At 34.5% G+C, this 24,838-nt stretch overlaps 1 protein-coding gene across 1 annotated transcript in view; it reads left to right on the forward strand.

The window, feature by feature from the left end:
* The window catches only part of LOC129228598 (protein PRRC1-B-like), a 96,520-nt gene extending 72,013 nt beyond the window's left edge, over positions 1-24,507 (forward strand). The window contains exons 4-6 of the mRNA XM_054863316.1: positions 10,881-11,082; positions 21,732-21,786; positions 24,503-24,507. Of these exons, the coding sequence (XP_054719291.1) occupies positions 10,881-11,082; positions 21,732-21,786; positions 24,503-24,507 (262 nt within the window). The remainder of the gene's footprint in view (positions 1-10,880; positions 11,083-21,731; positions 21,787-24,502) is intronic.
* The last annotated feature ends 331 nt before the right edge of the window (positions 24,508-24,838 follow it).

The raw sequence follows: 24,838 nt of genomic DNA on the forward strand, positions 1-24,838 counted from the left end.
AAATTGGTACGCTAAATTGGCCGATTGAAGAGGAACATGAGATTATTGAGGAACAAAAATCTGACGCTGATAGAAAACTAAAACCTTTAAACATTTCTGAGTGGGAAAGAAAAGAACGACCGCGAAAAAAGAGCAATAGAGTTGACGTCTATTACTATCCACCTGAGGGAAAACCTAAGTTAAGATCTTTAAAAAAAGTAAAAGAATATTGTGAGGAGCAACAAATCGAATTTAAACCTGATGCATTTTTGTTTAAGCCGAAAAATGATCAAACACCGGAGTCAGAAAATGAAAATAGTGACGAATCTAATTCGGAGAACGAAAATAATTTTACTTGTGACGAAATAGATTTCGCTTTATTTCAGGACGAAGTAAAGAACCTTCCAGGAAAGTCAAAATGTTCCAGAAAAACTTGAATGGGATCGAGCGATGAATGAAGAATTAAAAATATTCAAAGAAAGAAAAGTATTTACTTTAGTTGAACCCCCCAAAAATTCTAGAATCATAGGAAACCGTTGGGTATATAGCATAAAAAGGGATGATAAGGATAAAATTAAAAAATTGCGTGCAAGATTAGTGACTCTTGGTTGGAAACAGCGGGCAAACATTGATTACAATTTGGTGTTCTCGCCAGTCATTTGTTTTTCAATTGTTCGATTGTTTTTCATTTTATTTGTATCCGTGCTATGTTGGTCTCATGTACATTTAGACATAAAATCTGCCTATTTGTATGGAAGTCTAAATGAGAAGGTATACATGACCCAACCTGTTGGACATGAAGTTAAAGGTGAAGAACATAAGGTTTGGTTGCTTAATAAAGCACTGTATGGGCTTCATCAAAGCGGAAGACAATGGAATTTGGAGTTAGACTCTAATTTACTCAAACTTGGGTTTGAAAAAATGAAATGGTGTAATTGTACTTATAAACTTAAAGATGAAATAGTTTTGTTGGTTTACGTAGATGATTTAATATTATTTGGAAAAAGTAAAAGTAAAATTGATGAAATTATAGCATTACTAAAAAGTAAGTTTGACGTCGTAAATTTGGGGGAAATTAAATTTTTACTGGGTGTAAATTTTGAAAAGATTGGCAATAAAATTTATTTGCATCAAGAAACTTATATAAATAAACTAATGGAAAAATTTAAAGATTTGCCAAGAAATCATGTTAATTTACCTTTCAAAAACTGTTGAATTACCTCAAAGGGTTAACGAGAAAGAAATTGTGGAAAATGATGTAATGAAAAAATACCCGTATAGAACTTTGATTGGGTGTTTATCATTTCTAGCTGCGAGAAGCAGACCAGATATTTCTTTTGCAGTAAATGTCATGTCTCAATTTTGCAATGGTTATTTATTTAAACATTGGACTGTTACTGTAGATATCATGAATTATGTGTTTAATACTAAAAGTTTAAAAATTAATTTGTCGAATGTTAACAATTCTAGTTTAATTGCGTATTCTGATGCAAACTGGGGTTATAAGTTAACGAATAGGTATTCTACAAGTGGGCATATTATTTATTTTACCGGTATTCCATTTAACTGGAAATCGAATAAACAGAAATCAATCGCTCTTAGTTCAATGGAACCTGAATTTGTATCTCTAACAGAAAGTGTTAAAGAACTTGTATGGTTTTCGAGAGTATTAAAAGAAATTAATGTCGTTAAAAACTTGAATATTCCTATACAATTTTGTGATAATCAATCTGCTATATATTTTTCTAAAAATTCACCAGAAAATGTTAAAACTAAGCATATAGATATAAAATATCAATTCATAAGAGATCTGATCAAAGAAAACTTATGTAGTTTAAGTTATATCAGTAGTAAAAATAATTTAGCAGATTTCTTAACAAAACCTTTATCAAAGGAAAAACTTCAGTATATTGTAAATATTATTTTTGAACTAAGAAAGAATGAATGTACGCCCGATGGGGCCGATTGTTAGAATTTTTTTAATTTGATTGTTTTTCGTACGTACATTTGAAAGCACATTTACATATTTTCTTATATATTTTTAAAGTGAAAAGTATCACTGCAAACCATGAACTGTAAATTTCTGAATTATGCAAATGTTCTGTCCTTATAAGTTAAGGAAACAAGATTTTTTTTTTTTGCTTTAGAAGGTTATGCCGTTAATTTGGTTAGCAACAAAGATCGTAGATATGAAATTCATGTATGTTATAATATCTTCAATAAAAGATTTGCTTTTAAATAAGTGTTTTCTGATCTCAACAGACGGAAATTGTTATTTTCATGGTGGATGTAAGTTATAAACGCTATTAGCGGTAATATATTCTACAATTACTTCCTAACAATCTTTGAATTATTTTTTTTACTCAAGTTTTATAAAATTGTAATTTGCTTTTCCTTTTGCACAAATACTCTTACCTGTCAATTTTATTAATTTTGATTATCAATTAGTTTATGCAATTCGGAGTTTTAATTCAACGAAAAAGTTTGCCTTGCCTCTCCTAGAGGGGGGGAGGATGTCCTTTTTCACCCCTCCCCCTCCTACATTAATTTTTGAATCAATCATACATTATTTAAAAAATGAAATGTTTACTTGTGTGCAAAAATAGTTGAAGAAAGATTTGATGCATAAACGGAAAAAAAAAAAAAAAACGTGAAATACTTAATTACTTGGAATACATTTTTCATCACACAGAAACGAAATAAAAGTTCAAGCACATTTGAAACAATGTATAATATTTATATCATGAGATTAATTCTTCCCCATTTAAAAGAAGTTCCTTTTAACCCCCGAAACACGTGTGCAGTGTCCTGCAAATTTGGACATTAACGTTGTATTATTTATGTTTTATTTTACTTTTTATCACAAAGGCAAAAGCACAAATTTAGCTTTTACTTTTAAATCTGCTCATATTTTTCCTCAAAAGAAAAAAAAAAGAATAATAACAACAAAAATAAATAAATAAAAAAATCTCTGAAATTCTGTATTAGTTAAATGAAATATTAAAATAATAAGAATTGTATAATTTTAATATTTCATATTAATAATTCAATAATTATTGAAAAAATATCTTTATGCCTAAAAAGTAAAAAAAAAAGTTCTTGTTTTACATTATAATTATTACTAGATTCAATAGTAATAAAATTAATAATGAAATCGAAAATTGGCGTAGGTGATTACATGAAAGAATGCAATAGAACCAAAATTTTTTTTTTACTCATTTAGATTTAAATACCATTGATTTTTATTTTATTTTCGATTTCTTAGAAATACTCAAAAACAAAATAATAGTACGTTAAACAACGCACTGCTTCTAATATTAAAGTTGAGCCAAAGTACAGTTCGATCACGCTCTCAACCTTCGTATTAAATAAAACCATTTCATTGTGTTACCATATGCTATCTACCCGCGCTCAACCGATCAATATTTTGGTTCAACCTCGCACTAGTCTTTTGCGCGAGCGAGACTCATTCTAGGTTTCAGCTTTCACCATTCGTGCGGGAAGAAAACGACGCCGCTTTATGGTTCATTCTTTCCCCTAACAGAAGAGCCAGCAAATGTTCTCCCGATTTTGGTTCGATGTTTCACCGATATTTTTTACAGTGTCACCAGCCATCTTCTAAAACTGTGGTTTTAAGACTACAATTTCGAAATTTTTCCGGGGAAGAAATCCCCGGATCCCCTAGCTAAAAGTGACTATAATATTCCCGTTTCAAGGTTCATATTGTATACATCTAGTAAAGACTCCATTCAAAAATCAGAAAAGATAAATCCACTCTCCCTGTAATTATTCATACATTTGCAAAATAAATAAATAAGGTGTAGTGAAACTCAGGTGTCTCCAAAACTGGTTTACTCAAAGTCCATGCTGTAAATTTTGGGAAGGCGAAGCGGAACAACCCAACAATATTTCAGTTCAAATGGTATTTGTTAGCGCTACCCCCCCCCTCCCAAAACCCCGTGAATTTGTCTGGAAATTACACTCTAAAAACTTATGTTTAACCCGATTCGAGAGCGAGATAATTTTTTTTTTGGGGGGGGGGGGGAATTTGCGCCATTGAGCTTGGAGGGGATGGGCACCCCTGTAAGATACTGAACATAAAACAAATACTTAAACAAAAAAAAAACATTCAGGTGTAAATAATATAAATTTCTGTATAAAGACAACTCCCTATTATCTGCAGAAAAGGATGGCTCAATAACCGCAAATAACGGAATTCGCAGATAATCGACTAAGTAAGCAAAAAAATGATACTAGTGTATGAAATAGCTTTAGGAAGATAAATAACAATTGCATACATTTAAACATTGCTAAAATAACAGGAGTGTATGTATGGGCGCCCATATAATAAGGCCAAGTAGTGCTCGAGCCCCCCCCCCCCCCCCCCCGTAGAAATTAGAACTTCCATTAGGACTATCCATTAATGAATAAGTTATTAAAAATGACTCTATTTTAATGACTCTAATCTGTCCTGAAATTGGTTTCCGTGGGGAATATATCCTGCTAAACCGTGGGGAAAATATCTGAGCCCTCCTTTACGATTTTCCATATGGGGGACTATTAGGACCGTATTTTCCTGCGTATTATCCGCGGGCGGCCTATAATCCGCAGGTCCCAAAATCGGCCTGAAGAAAAAAAGCTTTGTATAATCCACGGCGGCGTATAATCCGCGAATAACACGATGTAAAAAGATGAAGTTTCAACATACCATTTAATCAACTAAACTAAAAACGTGAAAAAGTAATTACTTTGAAGGCATAATCAAAATTAATTTGCAATATAATCCAAATTATAATGATTTCTTCTTGAAATCATGATTATAAAATGCTAATTACTTGAAAAGCAAAGAGCCAAAACAAAGGAGCAAACGATCTAATCTTGTGCAAATGGCTACCTATTTCACTGTAATCTTGCTTATTTTACATGACCTGAAACGCCAAGAGGAACATTCAAGCAATGTAAAATAACCAACATACAGGCAGGCAGCGAAGAAGAACATGCATGCTTCGTAAAATAAACAACATTCAGTCGACGTACGGTCTCGATCGGTGTGAATCCTGCTGTAAAAATATTGAGGTTCAATGCGTTATACAAATACAAATACAAATACAAATGTGACGACCAGCAACAGGCTCTGGGCCCAGCTAGGCTGGTCCTAGTCAATTAATTAGTCCCCAATGAAGATCAATGGCCCTCTTAAAGCTATCCACTCCCTTGCTCATTACCGCCTCTTCCGGTAAGCTATTCCAAGTGCCCACGACCCTGCTAAAGTAGTAGTTTTTCCTGATTTCCAAGTTAGCCTGAGATTTAAATAGCTTAAAACAATGACCCCTTGTCCTGCTTTCCCCGCAAAAATTTAATCCATTTACATCTTTCATTTTGATAAATTTAAATAACTGAATCATGTCCCCTCTGACTCTCCTTTGCTCCAGGCTATACATGTTAAGCCTATTAAGTCTGGTATCATAATCTAAATCTGAGAGTCCCCTTACTAATTTAGTTACCCTTCTTTGAACCCTTTCCAATACAAAAATATCTTTCTTCAGATAAGGCGACCAAAACTGAACAGCATACTCCAAATGAGGTCTTACTAAACTCCTATATAAAGGCAGAAGAACTTTCTTAGATTTGTTTGAAATAGATCTATTGATGAACCCAAGCATTTTGTTGGCTTTATTACTAGCAATACTGCACTGTTGACTAAACTTGAAGTCCTGATTTATAAAGACACCCAGATCCATAACATTTTCTGCCTGATTTATGACTGAACCCTGTAAACGATATCTCATACGCTTATTTCCATGACCTAAGTGTAGCACTTGACATTTCCCTACATTAACTGCCATACCCCATTTATCTGCCCACTTAGTAATATGATCTAAATCCTCTTGCAGCTGTTTTACTTGTTCTTCATTTTCGACAATCCCCATAACTTTTACATCGTCAGCAAAACAATTCATGCTTCCAGAAATATTTTCATTGATGTCATTCATAAATATAATAAATAAAAGAGGCCCTAAAACTGATCCCTGAGGAACCTCACTTAAAACATCACTCCAATTAGAATGATTTCCTCTCACAACTACTCTTTGCTTCCTACCAGTAAGCCAATTTCTAACCCAAAGTAAAGTTTTTCCTCCTATTCCAATGTCAGCTAACTTGCTGAGAAGAGCAACATGCGGTACCTTGTCAAAAGCTTTTTGAAAATCAATATAAACAACATCCACACATTTTTTGTTATCTAAAGCTGAGGTAACCTTGTCGTAGAAATGCAATAAATTAGTAGTACAGGATTTACCTTTCCTGAAACCATACTGCAAACTAGTCAACAGACTCTTAGTCTCTAAGAACATCATGATCTTAATTTTGATCAAAGTTTCAAAAATCTTACAAATCACCGAAGTCAAACTTACAGGTCTATAATTCCCAGCAATACCTTTTGACCCCTTCTTGAAGAGTGGCGTTATGTTAGCCAGCTTCCAGTCCTCTGGCACCGTCCCCGAGTTATAAGAAGCATTGAAAATATTCAAAATAACATCCACTAATTCCTTTGCACATTCAACTAAAATTTTTGGATAGATATTATCTGGTCCCGGAGCTTTAGTTGCTTTAATCTTTTTCAAATGAAATAAAACCTCCTCCCTGGAAAATACAAAATCCTCAAGCTGTATAATAGCTTGTGTCTTGTTAGTGTCAACTGTTGAGATACAGCTATCGTTAAACACACTGGAAAAAAAGTTATTTAGAACATTTGCAATATCCCTATCGTTTTGGATTAAATTTCCATACTCATCAACCAAAGGCCCAATTTGACTGTTTCGAGCTTTCCCAGAATTAGCGTAAGCAAAAAACCTCTTAGGGTTCCCATCAATGTCATCTGCCAGCCTTTGCTCCAATTCCCTTTTCTGAATCCGTACCAAATGCTTAAAATTTCGCCTTGCCTTACCATACTGGAGCCTCTCCGCACTCTGACCAGTTTCTTTAAACTTACGAAAAGTGGCTTGCTTATAATTAAGAGCTTCTTTAGTCTTCCTGGAGAACCACATAGGCCAAATATTGGTACTAACACCTTTTCTCCTAAATGGAACATAGTCCCCAACGGTTTTAGCAAGTTTATCCTTAAATTCCATCCACTGCTGATCTACGTCGCTATTTTCCAACCCTGACGAAAAAACCTCTTTCAAGCTCTGCCTAAGTGCAACAAAATTGGTGTTTCTGAAATTGGGCACAAACCTAAAATTATCATCTTTGCACACTTCAAATTTAACCCGGAACCTAATGCTGTTATGATCACTATCTCCAATATGCTCCCCTACACTCAACCCCTGAACAAAACTACCTATGTCACAAAAAACAAGATCCAAAATGGCCTCCTCTCGAGTTCCCTGAGTTACAACTTGATCTAAGAAACAGTCACCAATTACTTTTAAAAATTCCTCTTCTTTGCCATTACCAGGATAAAAATTATTCCAATCAATACCCGGAAAATTGAAATCCCCCATTATGATAACGGATCCCTTACTGGACATGTCACTAATAATACGGTACATCTGTTCATCTTGTCCCTGGTTTGAATTAGGTGGCCTATAAATGTTTCCAAAGCGTAGCTTTTTGCCCTTACTGCTCATCAACTCCAGCCAAACCATATCAATATCAGTAGGCTTATCATTTATGACCAATTCATTGCAAATAAAATTGTCTCTAACATAAAATAAAACCCCACCACCTCTTTTACCTACTCTATCCTGTCTGAACAAATTATACCCAGCAATATGTAGTAACTCTGCATCAGATTCGGTAGCCCATGTCTCTGTAATTCCAATAACACCCAACTTCTCATCCATAACTATGCTTTTCAATTCATCCATCTTGTTCCTAATACTGCGAGCATTGGTATAGAAAACTTTAAGCATGCCTAAGTTGCTTTTCTTTAACACCCTGAAATTTCCTAAATTACAATTGTTAACATTACTACTTTTGTTCGTCACTTTATTTCCATTTCTAGCAATACCCAAAAAAATTTCATTTTCTCGATACCTGATGCTTGAACCATGCCCCCCATTCCAACTTAGTTTTTTGACTCCAAAGCCCTTAAAATTAATCCACTAACCATTTTGACCCCTGTAGAGCTCAAATGCAGGCCATCCCTAACAATCCAATCCCGTTTACAATGACTCCATACATCAATGAACCTGATACTGCGCTTTTCGCAAATTGACTTCAGTAGCAAGTTCATACACCTCGCACGTTGATTTAGCCAGCTCCTATGCACTCCATACCTGGGAAGCAAACCAACCACTTGGACATTCGTCGAAAAGCTGGTTGCTTTATCCAACAGGGATTCCCATTCCCTAGAAAACTCCTCATTTTTACTGTGGCCTACATCATTTGTTCCCACCCACAAAGTAACCATGTCCTCCTTATTCAATACTCCCTTCTTTTCAGCAACCATATTAACGTCTTTTACCCTAGCCCCTGGTAAACAACACCTAGCCACCTTACGCTTTACTCTCCCAACTGTGTTACCCACCTCCCTTACCATAGAGTCCCCCAAAATTACACCCTTAGTTTCCCAATCTAACTCCTCATTTGAAACTTCCCCCTGAATCTCTGAAACATTTATACCCTCTACAACTGGCCTACACCCTAATGCTGACTGGGCTTCCAAAACTAGCATCTTAAGTCTTAAGTCTGAGAGTTCAGCACATTTAGTGCAAATATAATCCTCCTCAAAAACAGACTCATTTTCCCCCTTATACAGGCAGAACATATGACATAAATCACAAGAGATCCACCTGTCCCCCTTCCCACTCTTTACCTCTTTCATAATGCATATAACACCCATTTCTACTCAGTGAATATGTTCCAAAAGGCAAAACAGAAAGATAAAAATGCAAAAAAACACAGAATAAATACTAAAAACAGCAGTAAATAAACAGAGTTGCTACATCCAATACAGCACACAAAATAAAAAACCAGGAGATCACCACATGTTAGGCTTAGCTCCAAAAAATGCAAAAACACTTCAAGAATACAGTAACAGCAAAAAATGAGCCCCCAAAACACAATAAAACTAAATTACATGATAAAGTGAAGTAAAAAAACCTAAAACTAGACAGTAATAATGAAAAATTATAGTAAAAAAACACTTATCAAATTAGCAGCAATAACACTCCCTGCATCACAGGCGCCCTCTAGTGGCCCCTCCCATTGGTGTTAAGGGGGGAAAAAATCACAGATAATCCGCGTATTATACGCAGGAAAATATGGTATATGAAAAATGTATGTATAAGCTGAAAAAGGATCACTCGTTATTGAAAATGGATTACACACATATGTGAAAAAATGATGCAAACATATTAACTGAAACAGATCAAGTGAGGTTACACCAAAAATGCATAGGGGATGAGGAGAAGAACCCTTTTTTTTTTTTTTTTGATCAAGATTGGTCCATTTATTTGATTACATGCTTCTTTATTTGTACTTTTGTCGTGTAGATCTAAGAATCAGGTTTGAACTTCAAACTTTGAAGTAGTCAGGTTTTGGCGACCATGGAAGGTTTGATGTTATTGGAAGGGAAAAGGAAGAAAGAAAGAGGATTGTCTAGAAATAGATTTTGCACTCATAAAGTTAAAATGTGTGCATTTATCTACATTCAGTTGACCAGTGTCAAGAAAAAAATGAACATGTGAATGGCCGATTACTTTACCAAGTTACTTTACAATGTACATAGTTTTGTGCTAGAAATTCCAAAATTTCCTAAGTGGAAATAGACCTCTTCAGAAAAAAAGGTCTTTACCCCTAAAATTTCCGGGGGAGGGAGGAGGGATCTGACCATTATCATTTTTAACCCAGACTATTTGCCGACCAACCTCTTGTATAGGTATTGATTTCAAATATTAACTTGGAGGACTTTGACTAAGATTGATTTAACCTTGCACCATTTACCATTAGAATACACAAAGGCAGTTCACCCGGCAGTTTTCAAACCCACTATCCCTTAGCTACAAGCCCTAGGCCTTGTCAATTGAGCTACCTCAGCCCAATCGTCATATGCCTAAAAACCGGATATTTTGTATTTAATACATTTTTGTCATTCTTCAAATCCTTCACACATAAAACAAAATAGCTTCAAAATATGGTCAATGAAGTTTAAGATGCATGAAATGTTTGCTCATTTTAAAAATCTTAATATACAAACCACTCTAAAATTTAAACCATACAGTTTAATAATTTTGTCATTATCATTTCAAAACAAATATTCCACACAAAAATAATGCTACTATTAGTAATTTTGATGCTGTATAGCCTTAACCTCCTTATGCGTTTGTTTTCTGCATAGTTTGCTAAGCCCATAGGCGGCTGGTGTGCCAAAAAAATGGGAGGTCAAAGAAGTGAGTGAGGTTAGGTGGAGTGGTCCCTGAAAATGTTTTTCTTTCCTTTTTTCATTCATAAAATTGGTATATATATATATATTAAGGCTGTTAACATTACAGGTTCTATAACCTCCAAAAAATGTGGAATATAGCCTCAAAAGTCGGGACGGATGACCACCATAGACTATCTCCTTCCAATTCAAAGTTTCATTTTTATGAAGTAAGATGAGAAAAGTCCATTTATATTTGGAATTTTTAGTTTTTACTTTCGAGAAATATATCAATTCACCATATAATTTTTTTTCTATTACTCATTTATTTTTTAATTTTAAAAAGTGAGGGGGTAGTCGATCCCCACCCCCTTCCTCCGTACAAGCCACCTATAGCTAAGCCCTTTGTAGATAGGCAGTTCAAAGATTTCCTATTGTATTTCATTTTGGTTGTTTCAGTCAAACAATAAATTGGTTACTCTTATCATTATTATTTTGAAGTAAATTTTGTTTTTATTTTCATTCTCTTAATTAGCTATCCTTCGACTAATTTTCCTCAAAATCCTTTGTCTGTGACTGAAGGTTCGAGCCAGTCAACTGCATCACATTCATCCTTAGCATTGTCATTGCCTTTAGATGCAGGGAGAGACACATTTCAGCAAGCAAATACAGAGAGTGGTGTTTGGGGTTGGATTAAAGGAAAAGATTTCCTTAACAAAGTTGCTGAAAAAGCCAAGGTAAGGAAAAGTTTTTTAATTATCACCGGCAATTGTTTACCATTTGAATACTGATTTTTTTACTGATATTTTGGTCTAAAAAATTATACAGTAAAACCTCGTTAAGTCGTCACTCAAGGGACCAAAATGTTTTTGACCACTTATGCGGAGTGACTACTTATGTGGAGTGAGAAATAAGAAAAAAAAAGTCTTACAAATATTCATGAATAGCAGTAGAATTCTGTGAGAAAAACAATAACTTAAGTTATAAATGTTTATAAATTAGTAGAAATTTTAAAAAGGGGGAAAATACTAATGATAGTTACTTTATTTCGTTTTCTCTTACTTATACATTACTAAATTACAACAACTTATTTTAATGTAGTTATGATACTTTAATGTTGACTGATGAAGTTGTTGCTTACGGAAAAGAACTATCTCTTCTAACACATCAAGCTTTAAATTTTGTGTTTGTTGTTCCTTGTGAACGGATGTTAAACACTAACTTTCTCCAGGTATTAGATTTTGTCTGTCTTGCTGGAAGGAGTTAGATTCATATTCTCGGCACTTGGCAGAGTCACAGCAAGAAGTATATGCTTTGAATGACCAGAACCGAAATATCGAGATTTCAAGGAAAAATGAATATCAAACAGCCTTTCTACTGAGTCACTATTTTCTAAGATCCGATAAGGAAAAGGAATTTTAGAAAACAACTTTTGAGTGACTAGTTAAGCGGGTAAAATTAAATTTGGTGACCAGTAATGGAGGGTCATTTTACATTACTGTGATTGAGACTTTGTCGGGACCAAAGAAAAACGACCACTTAAACGGAGTGATCACTTAACCGGTCGACTACTTGTTGAGGTTTCACTGTATACTGTTTAACATTTTTGAGGGTTATGTTCCACGCAAAACTCAAATCCGAGAATATCAAGATTATCTTCCTACAGTAAAAAATTAGATTGCTTCAATAAAATTTTAAATAATGTAGAAAACTGTTGAAAAAGGTATGCTTGTGCATGCATAAAAATACCATTTATGTATTAAGCAGGTAAATAAATGAAAAAAAAAAAATTGTCAGAAGAAAAATCAAAATAGTTTGTAATTTTTGTCTTCTTGTTAGATTTTTTTTTTTTCATAAATCTTGAAATAAGAGTGGCTACTTCAATATCATCCTTAAACTTATGTCTGTTGAAAATTGATCCAGTTTTCTTAATTCAGTTAGATGTTTTTTGCAATTTTGTGAATATTTTTAGTATTAAACTTTTTATTTGGCATAAATATTTAATATTTTTTTGTAACAAGGAAAAAAAAATAATTTAAATAAATCACTAAAACATTTTATTTCTAACAAAAAAAAAAATAAATAAATAAATAAATAAAATCAAAAATCATGGGTTATGAGCCAGAAAAAATTGTTGACTATTATCAGACGAATTTTCAATAACTTTCTTGTTTAATCTTGGAAGAAATTTTGTTTCAAACATAAATGAATGACATCTCTATGTGATCTTGATCTCTTTCCTTGCTTTTGTTTTGTTGAATGTAAGGCCTGTTTTTGTTCATTAGCTGGATAAGTAAATGTTGGTTTCATTTCATAATTCATACCTATATTGTTTTAATATTACAATGCTAACGTGGCATTTATGTTAATGTGCTCACATAGCTTTTCTATAACTAATATTAATGCAAATATAAAAGTGATGACCAGCAACAGGCTCTAGGCCTAGCTAGACTGGATTAGTGAATTTATCCATCCTGAATGAAGATCAAGAGCTGAGAAACTGTGTACTAGGACTCCACCGATGCATCGGCGCGTGATGGTGCAACAATTTAGCCATCGGCATCGGCGCCCGATGCTAAATTGCAGGAAACATTGGCCCATCGGCCTTAAAAACATTGAAATGCCAATGGAATTGGCCTATGTTTTCGAAAAAAAAAGACCTTTGCTGCTTTACTTTTTAATGAAAAGTAAAGGGAGTTATTGTTTTTACATAAAATTGTTTACTTAAACTTCAGTATAAATTTCTATTTTAGTCACCCCTGAAAGAATTTTTAATACTGCATTCAGGTACCAAACAAGTTAATTATTGCTTTGTTTCTTGCGGCTGGGTGTACGTATGTATCTCTCATAAGTCATAACTCAAAAATGGTAAGCTGTAGAAGGTTAAAATTTCGCATGTGGGGTGTGCGTACGTTCCAGTTGTGCACTTCCCTTTTTGTTTTTGATCGGATGTTCTAAAAAGCCTATTTAGTAATTTTTTTGTGACTATTAATTACTTATTTCAATACACAACTAATATAGCGTCTCAGACTGACGATCGTTTGGTGATGCACTCTATAACAAAAAAAATCGACTCGCCAAGAAGGAGTGATCCGATTGAGATGAAAATTGGTGGATAGGAAGACAATGCAAAGAATTGTGGATGATTAAATTTTTAGAACAATGGAATAATTTATGTCAGAGTTACAGTAATAAGTTCAATAAGGTATTGACCGCCTCTAGCCTAGATACAAGCTAAAGCACGACGTGGGAAACACCGATAAAGCTCTCGGAGGTTATCCTGCAGTATTTCCAGCCAAATTCGCGCCAATTGTCAGACAAGGTTCCTTGCTGTTAGATTTTTAATTTAAATTTTCACAAAAAGTGAAAAAATCACTTAATTTGAAAAAAAAATTAAAAATACGTTTTTGCATCATGCAGAATCAATCCTTTTTCGATGTAAACATTGCATCACGTTGTGACGTCATTCGTGAGATCGGTTGCGATAACTCAGTCGAATGAACTTTTGGGTGAACCGAGTCACCAGTTCATTGTATCTTATAACCGAGAGTTTTTTTTTAGATTGAGTTACTTTTTGATTGGCAACATATCTTTAACTTTCTTGCATTGGCAACACATCTTGTGTTTTGCATATTCTTAATTTGAAAGACATGTGAAGACTTTAAATACTTTGAGCGATCTTTCTCTCTCTCTCTCTCTCACCTCTCATAGCTGTCATGAGTTGAATGTAGTAATTTGCCGTAATTTCATGATGTCTGCCAGTGCTCTTTACTCCTGGCAGGTCGTTATACAACGTGATGTCAATTTTAAAGTTATAAAACGCCTTTAGGCCTATTTAGTGTGTTACAGAAATGCCTTATATTCTATGGAACCAGCATGTTCGTAAATTGAATGTTTCGTTGTATCATAGCGGCTGATATATATATATTTATTTTTAAAAATGCATTTTTAAATATCAATGAAGATGTTGTCCTACAACTTAAGAAATCTTTTGAAGATAATAAATACAGATTTTCCTTGAGGAAAAATGCTCCACGTGTTTTTCATTTTCTTCAACTTCAGACTGTGGACGTGTTTTGCAGGTTCACTTCTACTAGCGGTGTAGTCAGTCTAATTTCACTACACTTAATGCTCACACTTGCCAGATGCAATTGCCATTCCATCATATCCCAGACATGCTCGATGGGAGAGAGATCTGACGATCTGGCAGGCCACGGAAGAGTTTGACAAGCATGGGGACAGTTCATAGCAACACATGTCGTATGTTATCTGGCATTATCCTGCTGAAAACGAGCCAAGGGTACTGCAAAAAGAACGCCAACAAAACAGGTCTTAGGATGTCGTCGACGTACCACTATGCAGTAAGTGTACCTCTAATTACGACCAAAGGTGTCCAGTTATCAAAGGAAATGGCACCCCAGACAATAAGGCCTTGTTGAGGCCCAGTGTGGCATGCAAAAGTGAAACCAGGATCCCTCCTCTGCCCTGGGCGTCTCCAAGCACGTCTTTGATTATCGTCATGACATAGTTGGAAGCGGGATTCGTTGCTAAAGACTATGCATCCCCAATCGGCACCATTCCAACCTGATAGAGCCATACACCACTGTAATCTGGCTCGGCATCAGTGGCAGGTGGCGTAACGGTCGGCCCGAGCGTCTATTTCGTTGTCCCAACCGTCTGTAAATGGTCATGATGGACACTGGTGTTTGGGTTGAACGTCTGACAGTTCATAGAGATGAAGAAAGCGCTGTGACAGCTTATCGGACAATCACTCTGTCATCACGATCTGTTGTGACCCTAAGTCGACGGCTAACATCCTGACGCTGAACTCTGCCATTTTCCACCCATCCTTGCCAGCATCTTCGAATCGCCGCATCGCTTCGACTCAAATGACTAGCGATTCTCCAATTTGACCAACTGGCCTCTTTCAATCTAATGATATGACCTCATTTAAACTCGGACAGTTGCTCATATGAGCACGAACCTGCGGCGAGGCACTTTTAAGTTGTTGAAAGGTAATCTGAATTGCAATCAAACCGAAAATTTTAAAAACTGTTGAAGAACTGCTCTTTATATACATCTACTGGATGCGCAGTTTCAATGGGCTGGAGATCAAATTATTCATTCAATGGACTCCAAATTTTAATCATTTGCACATCTGGTCAAAACAATCATACATACAAAATTTCAAAGCAATTAGATGATTGCTTCTTGATGCGTCGATTTTTTTTTTGTTATAGAGTGTATATTGCCGAATTGGAGACCATAAAAACAAATATGGGATGGTGAAACCGCTTTTTGTGTAATTTTGTTAGATTCCCATTGAACCAATGGTAATTTTTAGAACACTTGTGTGCCCCTGCTCCCTCCCGCCTCCCTGTATTTCTGAAATTAAACTGTAGTTGCACTTCGGAGTTGTTTAAAACTAACACCATTCATAAAATTAGAGATTTTTATGTTCAAACTTAATCTATTGTTTAGGTAAAATATAGAGCATTAATGTAAGAAATTGATTAAAGACGTTTTGAATGGTGACATAATTCGGAAATCAAGGGACTTTTGAATTATTTCTTTGGAAGTGCTGAAGTCGACTCAGAAACGCTTCTGAGGCGTTGGTGGTAGCGGTTCTGTACTAAACAAATGAGGCCGAAGTTGGGAACGAAGTTTAATGATGTGAGTTACTCCAAAATCAGCGGCTGCCCCCCCCCCCCTGCCCCTCCCTCGTCGTTTCAAGCATTTCTTTCTTAAATATTTAGCGATTATTTATTTTGCTCAAGAAATGTCATTTTGCATGTTTCTCATTCTTGTTTCATCTTTATTTCGTAATGCGCCATCTTTTTTGCATCATTTATAGCAATCGATTTTTTTTCTATTGTAAGTAACTATTTTCTTTTTTTTTTATGAAATCAATGAACGAGTTATTTTTGTTTTCATCATATTTTTAATAATATGTTATAGAAACGTTTCAAGGGTTTTCTATTAAGCAAATTATTGTTAATTTCAGCAAATTATTGTTAAATTGAAAAAATTAATTTGAACTTGTTTGTAGCGCTTCATAAAAGATTTTAAACAATCAAATTGTTCAATATTATGTGTCCAAACATCAGATCAAGTATCATATGTATTCAGTTATTATTAACTTGGAGTAAATATCAAGTTTGTTTATTGTAGCTACGTTTTAAGAACCTCACTCTTTTCATGGCTATTCCTTTTTTTCAGAAAAATTTATATCACTGTTAAAGCTTTTATGAAAAATGCAAATTTTTCCATTCATGAATTTTAAATAAGTATAAGAATATTCCTATTATGATTTAATATTGTAATTTATCTGTTACCTTTTTTAGCCTACTTTCCCAGTAAAAGTCAGAAAAAGAAGAAAAAAGCATGAAAGAAGGCTTAATGCATCTTAAAAACATCGCAAAAAACAAAAAAAAGGCAAAAATAAATTAAAAAAATTAAATAAATATCGAAAAATTGGAAAGTAGGGTATTGAGATGGGGAAAAATGTCTGTCCCCCCCCCCCCTAATAACTTTTGAATGAATAGTCCGTTTCGAACAAACTTTTTTTTGTTCAAAAGATCTCAGCGAGGACACCTCATTCCCACATTTCACTTTTTGATTTGAACTATTTTTTGTTCAATTTTGAGCAGTTCAAAAAAACTTAAAATTAGCGCCTACGGGGAAATTCAATGCAATTCCGAACTGTGAGGCGAATTTGCTTCAAACAAACTTTGTAGGAAAAAGCTTTTGATGAAAAACTTGTTTATAAAATATCTTTTTGATTTGAACAATTTTCCGTTCAATTTTGAACAGTTCAAATCGATTAACATTAGCGCCTATGGGGAAACTGAAAGTCAATGTAGATTCCGTACTTGAAGGCGGATTTACTTTAAACAAATTATGTTGGAAATAGCTCTTGACGCCAAACTCCAGACTTCGACTCCGAGAATTTAGGGGCACTTGACTCCGACTCCTGTGCTCGACAATTAATCGGACTCCGACTCCCCGACTTCGACTCTGACTTTGTAGCTTTGGCAAAAATTTATACACGAAGGACAAATGACTGACTCCGATTCTTAGATATTCGACTCCGACTTCTTTACCCCAAAATGAGATTGAGTCCGACTCCGAAACCGTTATTTTAACTGTGAAATAAAGTCATTTATGTTTCTACATAAAGTTATGTGCAGACTTTTTTTTTGACAATGAAAATTATTTTTTTAAGTTGACATTTTATTGTTTCTATTTATTTTGGTAAGTGCATTAATTCATTTAAAAAATTGTTTTGGGCAACAGGAAAAAAGAATGATTTTTTTTTTTTTTTTGATATGATGTTTTTATTTTAATGAGCTTATTAATTTTAATTATTATTTTTTTGTTTTGAAAGCTGTTAAAGATTTTTTTAATGGAAAAAAGTGTCTTAGCTGCTTAAAACATTTGAGATTTTAGCTATTTTTGAGAATATTGATCAGTTACTAGAAAGTAGTATGGGTATACCGGAAAGTAGGCTCGTCTAGTTCTAGACAGAACTTCTTGTTGTTTAATTTCATGACTAAAAATGTCTGTGTGCAATCTTTCCACTTCAATTGCGTAATTTGTTGACCATTTCATATTTTTATTCTTAAATTTTTTTTAAATGATTAAACAACATAATTTAAAGTGTTTTAACTATGTATAGCATACATAGTCAATACTTTATTACAATATTGCTGAAATAAAAAATTCAATTTAAAAAAAAAACAAATCAGTTGGTTATTAAACAGTGTCTTTGTTTTTCTTCCTTTTTTTTTTTTTTTTTTTTTTTTTGACTGTTGTTCTTTTTCTCCATCATAAAACAGTCAAAAAAGAGAAGCATAACTACATCCTATATAGATTGTACGTAGTACGATCCAAAATTTCGGGGACAAGCTTTATAAAACTTTTCCCAGAATAGTTCACATTACCGAAGCACATCCACCTTCAAAGAGTCACCTTGAGGGACTATGTACTCCTGCCACTGTTCATATAACTTTTGGAAACACTCCTGGAAGCCTTTTTCGCAACCTACTATGATACAGCTTTATCTTCTCCTGACGGAAGAAAGCGGCGTCCATGCAAGTGTTTTTTTTTGCTGGGAACAGGTAAGAGTCACACAGAGCTAAGTCCGACGAAACGTTATGTTATTTGTTTGTCATATCAGAGCATTGATCAATCAGACCGTTCATCCTCAACATGAAAATCAACTTCTTCCCCACAATGAAATTAAAGCAACAGCGCAAGTGGCCTTGCAGGAGATTGCGAAAAATAGCTGCCAGGAGTACTAAAAGCTATACAAAAGTTGGCAGAAGTGCATAGTCGTTCAAGGTGATTATTTTGTAGATAGATGTGCTTCGGTAAAGTGAACTATTCATGGTAAGGTTTTATACTGCTTGTCCTCGAACTTTTAGATCATACTACTGTCGAACCACAGATTGCATGGAATTTTCAAATGTCCAGATAAAACGAATCTATGTGGATAAGGGGGAAAAGTAAAAATTTGATGCGCGTATTCCGCTCATTTGAATGAGACTCTACTTCTGAAAAAGCTGGCATCGCTAAAAAATAATAGATTTGTCCATTTCCGGCTGTAAAAGGGATGTTTGTCTTTCCATACAATCCGTGGTCAGACAGTACGTCTGAGTTTTCAACTTACTATTTCATAACGTTTCTGAGTGATGCAAGTTTACGCGTATGAAGACATCACAAGAGAACTTGCGATAATTAACTGAGGAGGTGTTCAAAATGGATATTTTGGTCATCTATATGTTCTTAGGTACATATGCGTGTACAAATGTGCCGAAAAAAACTTGTGAAGTTTAAATTGGGCGACAGTAAAATAGAAATTAGGTCAAAATTTGATTTTTTTTTTCTTTTTTTTTATTACTAGTCCTTATTCGTAGAAATGAAGTAAAGTGAAATGAATAAATGATCCTTTAAATCCGTGACAATCTTATTGATTTATTTCCATTAGATTTTCTTTGTTTTACCATCGGCATTGGTCATTGGCAATCGGCCATTTGGAGGACAACAATCGGCTATCAGCCATCTTTGAACAATCGGCATTGGCTCATCGGCCAAAAAATGCCATCGGATGAGCTCTACTGTGCACCCTACTGCAAGTAACAGCTGTTTCTCGTAAACTATACTATAAGTGCCTACAACCCTGTTGAAGGGAGCCTTCCCCCTTCCCCAACAAGAACGTAGTTTGCAGTATGGTTTCAGGAAAGGTAAATCCTGTACTACTAATTTATTGCATTTCTACGACAAGGTTACCTCAGCTTTAGATAACAAAAAATGTGTGGATGTTGTTTATATTGATTTTCAAAAAGCTTTTGACAAGGTACCGCATGTTGCTCTTCTCAGCAAGTTAGCTGACATTGGAATAGGAGGAAAAACTTTACTTTGGGTTAGAAATTGGCTTACTGGTAGGAAGCAAAGAGTAGTTGTGAGAGGAAATCATTCTAATTGGAGTGATGTTTTAAGTGGGGTTCCTCAGGGATCAGTTTTAGGGCCTCTTTTGTTTATTATATTTATGAATGACATCAATGAAAATATTTCTGGAAGCATGAATTGTTTTGCTGACGATGTAAAAGTTATGGGGATTGTCGAAAATGAAGAACAAGTAAAACAGCTGCAAGAGGATTTAGATCATATTACTAAGTGGGCAGATAAATGGGGTATGGCAGTTAATGTAGGGAAATGTCAAGTGCTACACTTAGGTCATGGAAATAAGCGTATGAGATATCGTTTACAGGGTTCAGTCATAAATCAGGCAGAAAATGTTATGGATCTGGGTGTCTTTATAAATCAGGACTTCAAGTTTAGTCAACAGTGCAGTATTGCTAGTAACAAAGCTAACAAAATGCTTGGGTTCATCAATAGGTCTATTTCAAACAAATCTAAGAAAGTTCTTCTGCCTTTATATAGGAGTTTAGTAAGACCTCATTTGGAGTATGCTGTTCAGTTTTGGTCGCCTTATCTGAAGAAAGATATTTTTGTATTGGAAAGGGTTCAAAGAAGGGTAACTAAATTAGTAAGGGGACTCTCAGATTTAGATTATGATACCAGACTTAATAGGCTTAACATGTATAGCCTGGAGCAAAGGAGAGTCAGAGGGGACATGATTCAGTTATTTAAATTTATCAAAATGAAAGATGTAAATGGATTAAATTTTAGCGGGGAAAGCAAGACAAGGGGTCATTGTTTTAAGCTATTTAAATCTCAGGCTAACTTGGAAATCAGGAAAAACTACTACTTTAGCAGGGTCGTGGGCACTTGGAATAGCTTACCGGAAGAGGCGGTAATGAGCAAGGGAGTGGATAGCTTTAAGAGGGCCATTGATCTTCATTGGGGACTAATTAATTGACTAGGACCAGCCTAGCTGGGCCCAGAGCCTGTTGCTGGTCGTCACATTTGTATTTGTATTTGTATTTGTATTTATGGGGGGTGCTAAAGAAGCTGTCTCCCCCCAAAATAAATTTATAACTAAACATTGTGAATGAGGATTTTAACATTTTCAAGATTAAATTTTGCGAAGCTCTCATAGTATTAGGCTTTGGACCATCCAAAAATGAATTTATATATATGCTCCTTAGCTAATAAAACTTCAGGCTTTTATTATAACAAGAATTGAACACCCATATTCCAACAAAAATGTTTTATCAAGTAAACCCTTAAATTAAAAAGAGAGAACTTAGCAGTCTGTTGCATTTTCTTGTTGTTTCACTACTTAAGGATGCGACAGCAGGAAGAGTGGGATAGCCCTGCATTTATTCCAAAGAAAAAAATCTTGGAACAATTTTCAACATAAATGCAACGCTGTCCTATTCCTTCCACCATCCCATTCCTCCCAACTCTCCCTATAAGATGCAGGGGTTTCTTTAGTTCATGGAAAAGCATTTTTTGTGAAAAAGAAGTTCCTAGAGAGCATGAAAATCATAAATCCTGCAGGAGACCTGAATTACGAAACCTCCCCCCCCCCCTCATTTCTCCATTTCAGGTTATTTCAATGCAACCTATCATATCAGTAGAAACTATGATCCTAATTACGATTCGGATTCAAAACTTCCGAAAAATGCTTTTAACACAATCATAAATTTGACAGATATAGTCTATTTTCAAACACATAAAAGCTCCATAGTTTTTTACATGTATTCTCTTTCTGAACACAGTGAAAGTGTTTGCTGGGACATTCAGTAAGTTCAGCATCTTACCTGTCATCAAAATTCAGTTTTTTATCTAATGAAAATCCAGTGAATTTTTGTTGATTTTATAGTCAAATGATTGGCACTCGGGAAAGAAAATGAATAATAGTTGAATTTATTTTATGTTTCTGTTATAATATTTAAATGGTTTTCATCACTTGTAGAGCTCTGTGGATTCTGTTATCACAACACTGGATCCAGGAATGAAAGAGATTATCAGTAAGATGAATGTTACTTTTATTTTTTTTACCTTGTATTTGACAATAAATTAAAACAAATAACCATTGGTACCACCAATCAAAAATTTTAAATGATGTGAACCAAAATATAATATTTAATAGAATTAAACATTAAAAATACAGTAAAACCTTGTTTATTAAAACCCTAACTGAAACCAAAGGTGATCCAGATAAACAAAAATCTGGATAATATTGCTAATAAATAAAATAGCTTCTTAAATAAGCAGACGTACCTTTTGTTGCAGCAAAAAGCAATGCTTTGTAACAAAATTACATAGGATTGTTATGTGCAAGCTCTTTATCAGTTATAGTTCTGCTACAATGTTGTTGGATTGATGCTCCAAGTGCTCCATGATGTCTTTCATTATTGCACATTCTTTTCAGAATTTGTACTTAAAGCCAAAATAAAAAAGCAAATTTTTGGCGTGTTTCTAGTTCAGCCATCATAGTTTAAAATTATCTTTGTAAACATAAAACTACTTTAAAGCTGTACAAATTTCATCTTACCGGAGATGGATAAACAAGGTTCTACTGTTCTGAAGAAATGTGTTACTTTTTTTTTTTTTAATAGAAGGGAAAAGAACCTGATGCATCTGTTTTTAAATGATTATTTGGATAATCTGAATCTAGTCAGTCAATCAAATCTGCTTATACTCCTTGAATATTCTGAAGGGAATTCACACTTATCTTGTTCACACTTGTTATCAATCAAGTACTAGGACATCAATGGATCATATTCACAACATACAAAATATGTTATTGTTCTACTCAATGACATATTTTTACAGGATGGGCAGCCAATTTTCCTTTCCTCCCGAATAGAGGTCAAGAAATATTCCAATTTCATGAAAAGTTATCTCGCTATTTGGTCAGGATTGTATCATCATCTTTAGACGACTGTCTCTAGCCTTATGACCGCAGGCACTTTCTTAAATCTGCGCAGTAGGCAATTGCAGAAAGCTCCATTACGCAATTATGGAAATCCCAATTATAAATCCTGTTGCTAGCGTTATGCAACCTAACTTCGTGGAGCATATAATTTCTTGCATATTCAAAGCTTTTCCACTAGAGTTGCTATAGAGCATGTGTGAAGTCATACTGTTTGGCTGAACTTTCTCTCTCTCTCTGTGTAAGGATGAATACATAAATGCATGCACACCCTCAAGACAGGCATTGAAGCAAAAAAGTGGAATGCATTCCGCAGGCATCATCCAGTAATTTCTTTGTCAGTGTTGGATGCCAATTATCATACTTGAAATATAAAATTGTAAACTTTTAATTATATACTTCTTGTCTAGAACAGGGGATGTTGTTACACCTGCCTCTTTTTTTAACTACCCTGTGTATAAAGTTCTAGACTAGAAATTTTGAATAGTAGCCACTGGCTACCAAAATTTTAAAAAATGATAGCCGCTTTTTCACATTTGGAAGCCATTTTTAAAAATGTGTATAATCATAGTAAAAAGTAAATCACATATTTGCTATTAGTAATGCTAAGAAGAAATTAAGAGTTCTTTGATACTCTACAAAAGCATACAAAATTTCAATGGGTAAATGTTTTAATATAAAGATAGCATATAACAAAAGAAGATATTTTGTAAATTTTTTAATTAATACAAATGTGTTTGGTAATAACTGAATGAAATTAAAAGTGCTAACTTATACTGGCTCTAGTTCATTTATTAGTCAGAAATTTCTGCCGCCTGACACCAGAACCATTGCCATAGGGGAGGTGAGTTTTAAGTTAGCATATTCATACACAGTTATACATCTAACTTTTTGATATTTTGCGAAAGAGAAAATAATGAATGTGATCTCCGTTTACATTCATTTTTATTTTGCTCACACTACGTACAGCAAACACATAATTGTTCAGAATCCGGCTCCCAATCTTTCGGCATTCTTTGATTCTTTTACTGACTTCCCCCCCCCCTTTAGGGAACATCTTCATGGTGCTTCGACAGAGTATGCCTGTGCATAAACACAGTGTCACCCAATTGTCAAATTCACCAGAATCAGCATTTTTGACTCATTAATTTCAGCATTCAGGAAATATTTGATATTAAAAAAAAAACATAGTACACGTGTACACAGATTGTTTTTATTGAGGTCACGGAGACCTCCCAATGGGCACCCTACTAAGTCAGCAATTTCAGGTACAATCAGTAATTTTTCCTTTAGAGTTAATTCTGAATTCACTAAATCTTTGATAAAAGTTTGCATTGTTAAATGGGAGTGTGCACATATTTACATTTGCCTCATTTTAACAAACTTACAATGCAAAGCATGAAATATAATAAGTGTTTATTCTATGAAATTTTGAAAAAAAAAATGCAATTTAAAAATAATATTCAGAAATATCCGGGAATCAGTATCACACATTAAGATTACCTGTGAGCAGCCGAGATGTACGATTCAAATATTTTTATAAAATGGCTATTCAATTCCACGGAAAGTCTCTGTTTTAATAAACATGCTAGCTTTGGGGGGTTGTCACATCTATAAAATTGTATCATCAATTAAAAAAAAAAACCCAGCAAAGTGGAAAAAATACATGAAGCGCCGAAAACGATAAAAATATTGAAATAAGGAGGAAGAGATTTTATCGCAACCCAAAGTCTTATTCGTAGTTATAAGTGTTTGAATTTAAATTGAACTTCTGAATGCACATTCAGCACCATTTCCACTTTTTCTAGGCTGATGGGAAAAAACCAAAATAGTATTCTACTCCTGCCTATTTGTCGACCATACAAGTGTATTGTAGAACTAAAGCAAGACATTTGACAAGTCCACAGAACTTGATTTGTCCATCAATTGTAGCACTCAGAAATGCCGTCGTGGAGACCGCAAGGCATAGTTCGATAAGGGGTGACATTAGAAACGTCAAACCATCAGGGTCTCTTTTCTGTTTAAAACCTTTCTCTGGAATCGGGGACTAGGAGCTTGAGGGAAAATTAGAGAAGTTTTGGATCAACTATAGTTGTGTGCTTAGGATGATCTGTTCGGACCCCTGCTGTATGAACTTTCCGCCT

Source organism: Uloborus diversus, chromosome 1, assembly GCF_026930045.1.
Source record: "Uloborus diversus isolate 005 chromosome 1, Udiv.v.3.1, whole genome shotgun sequence".
Lineage (NCBI taxonomy): Eukaryota > Metazoa > Arthropoda > Arachnida > Araneae > Uloboridae > Uloborus > Uloborus diversus.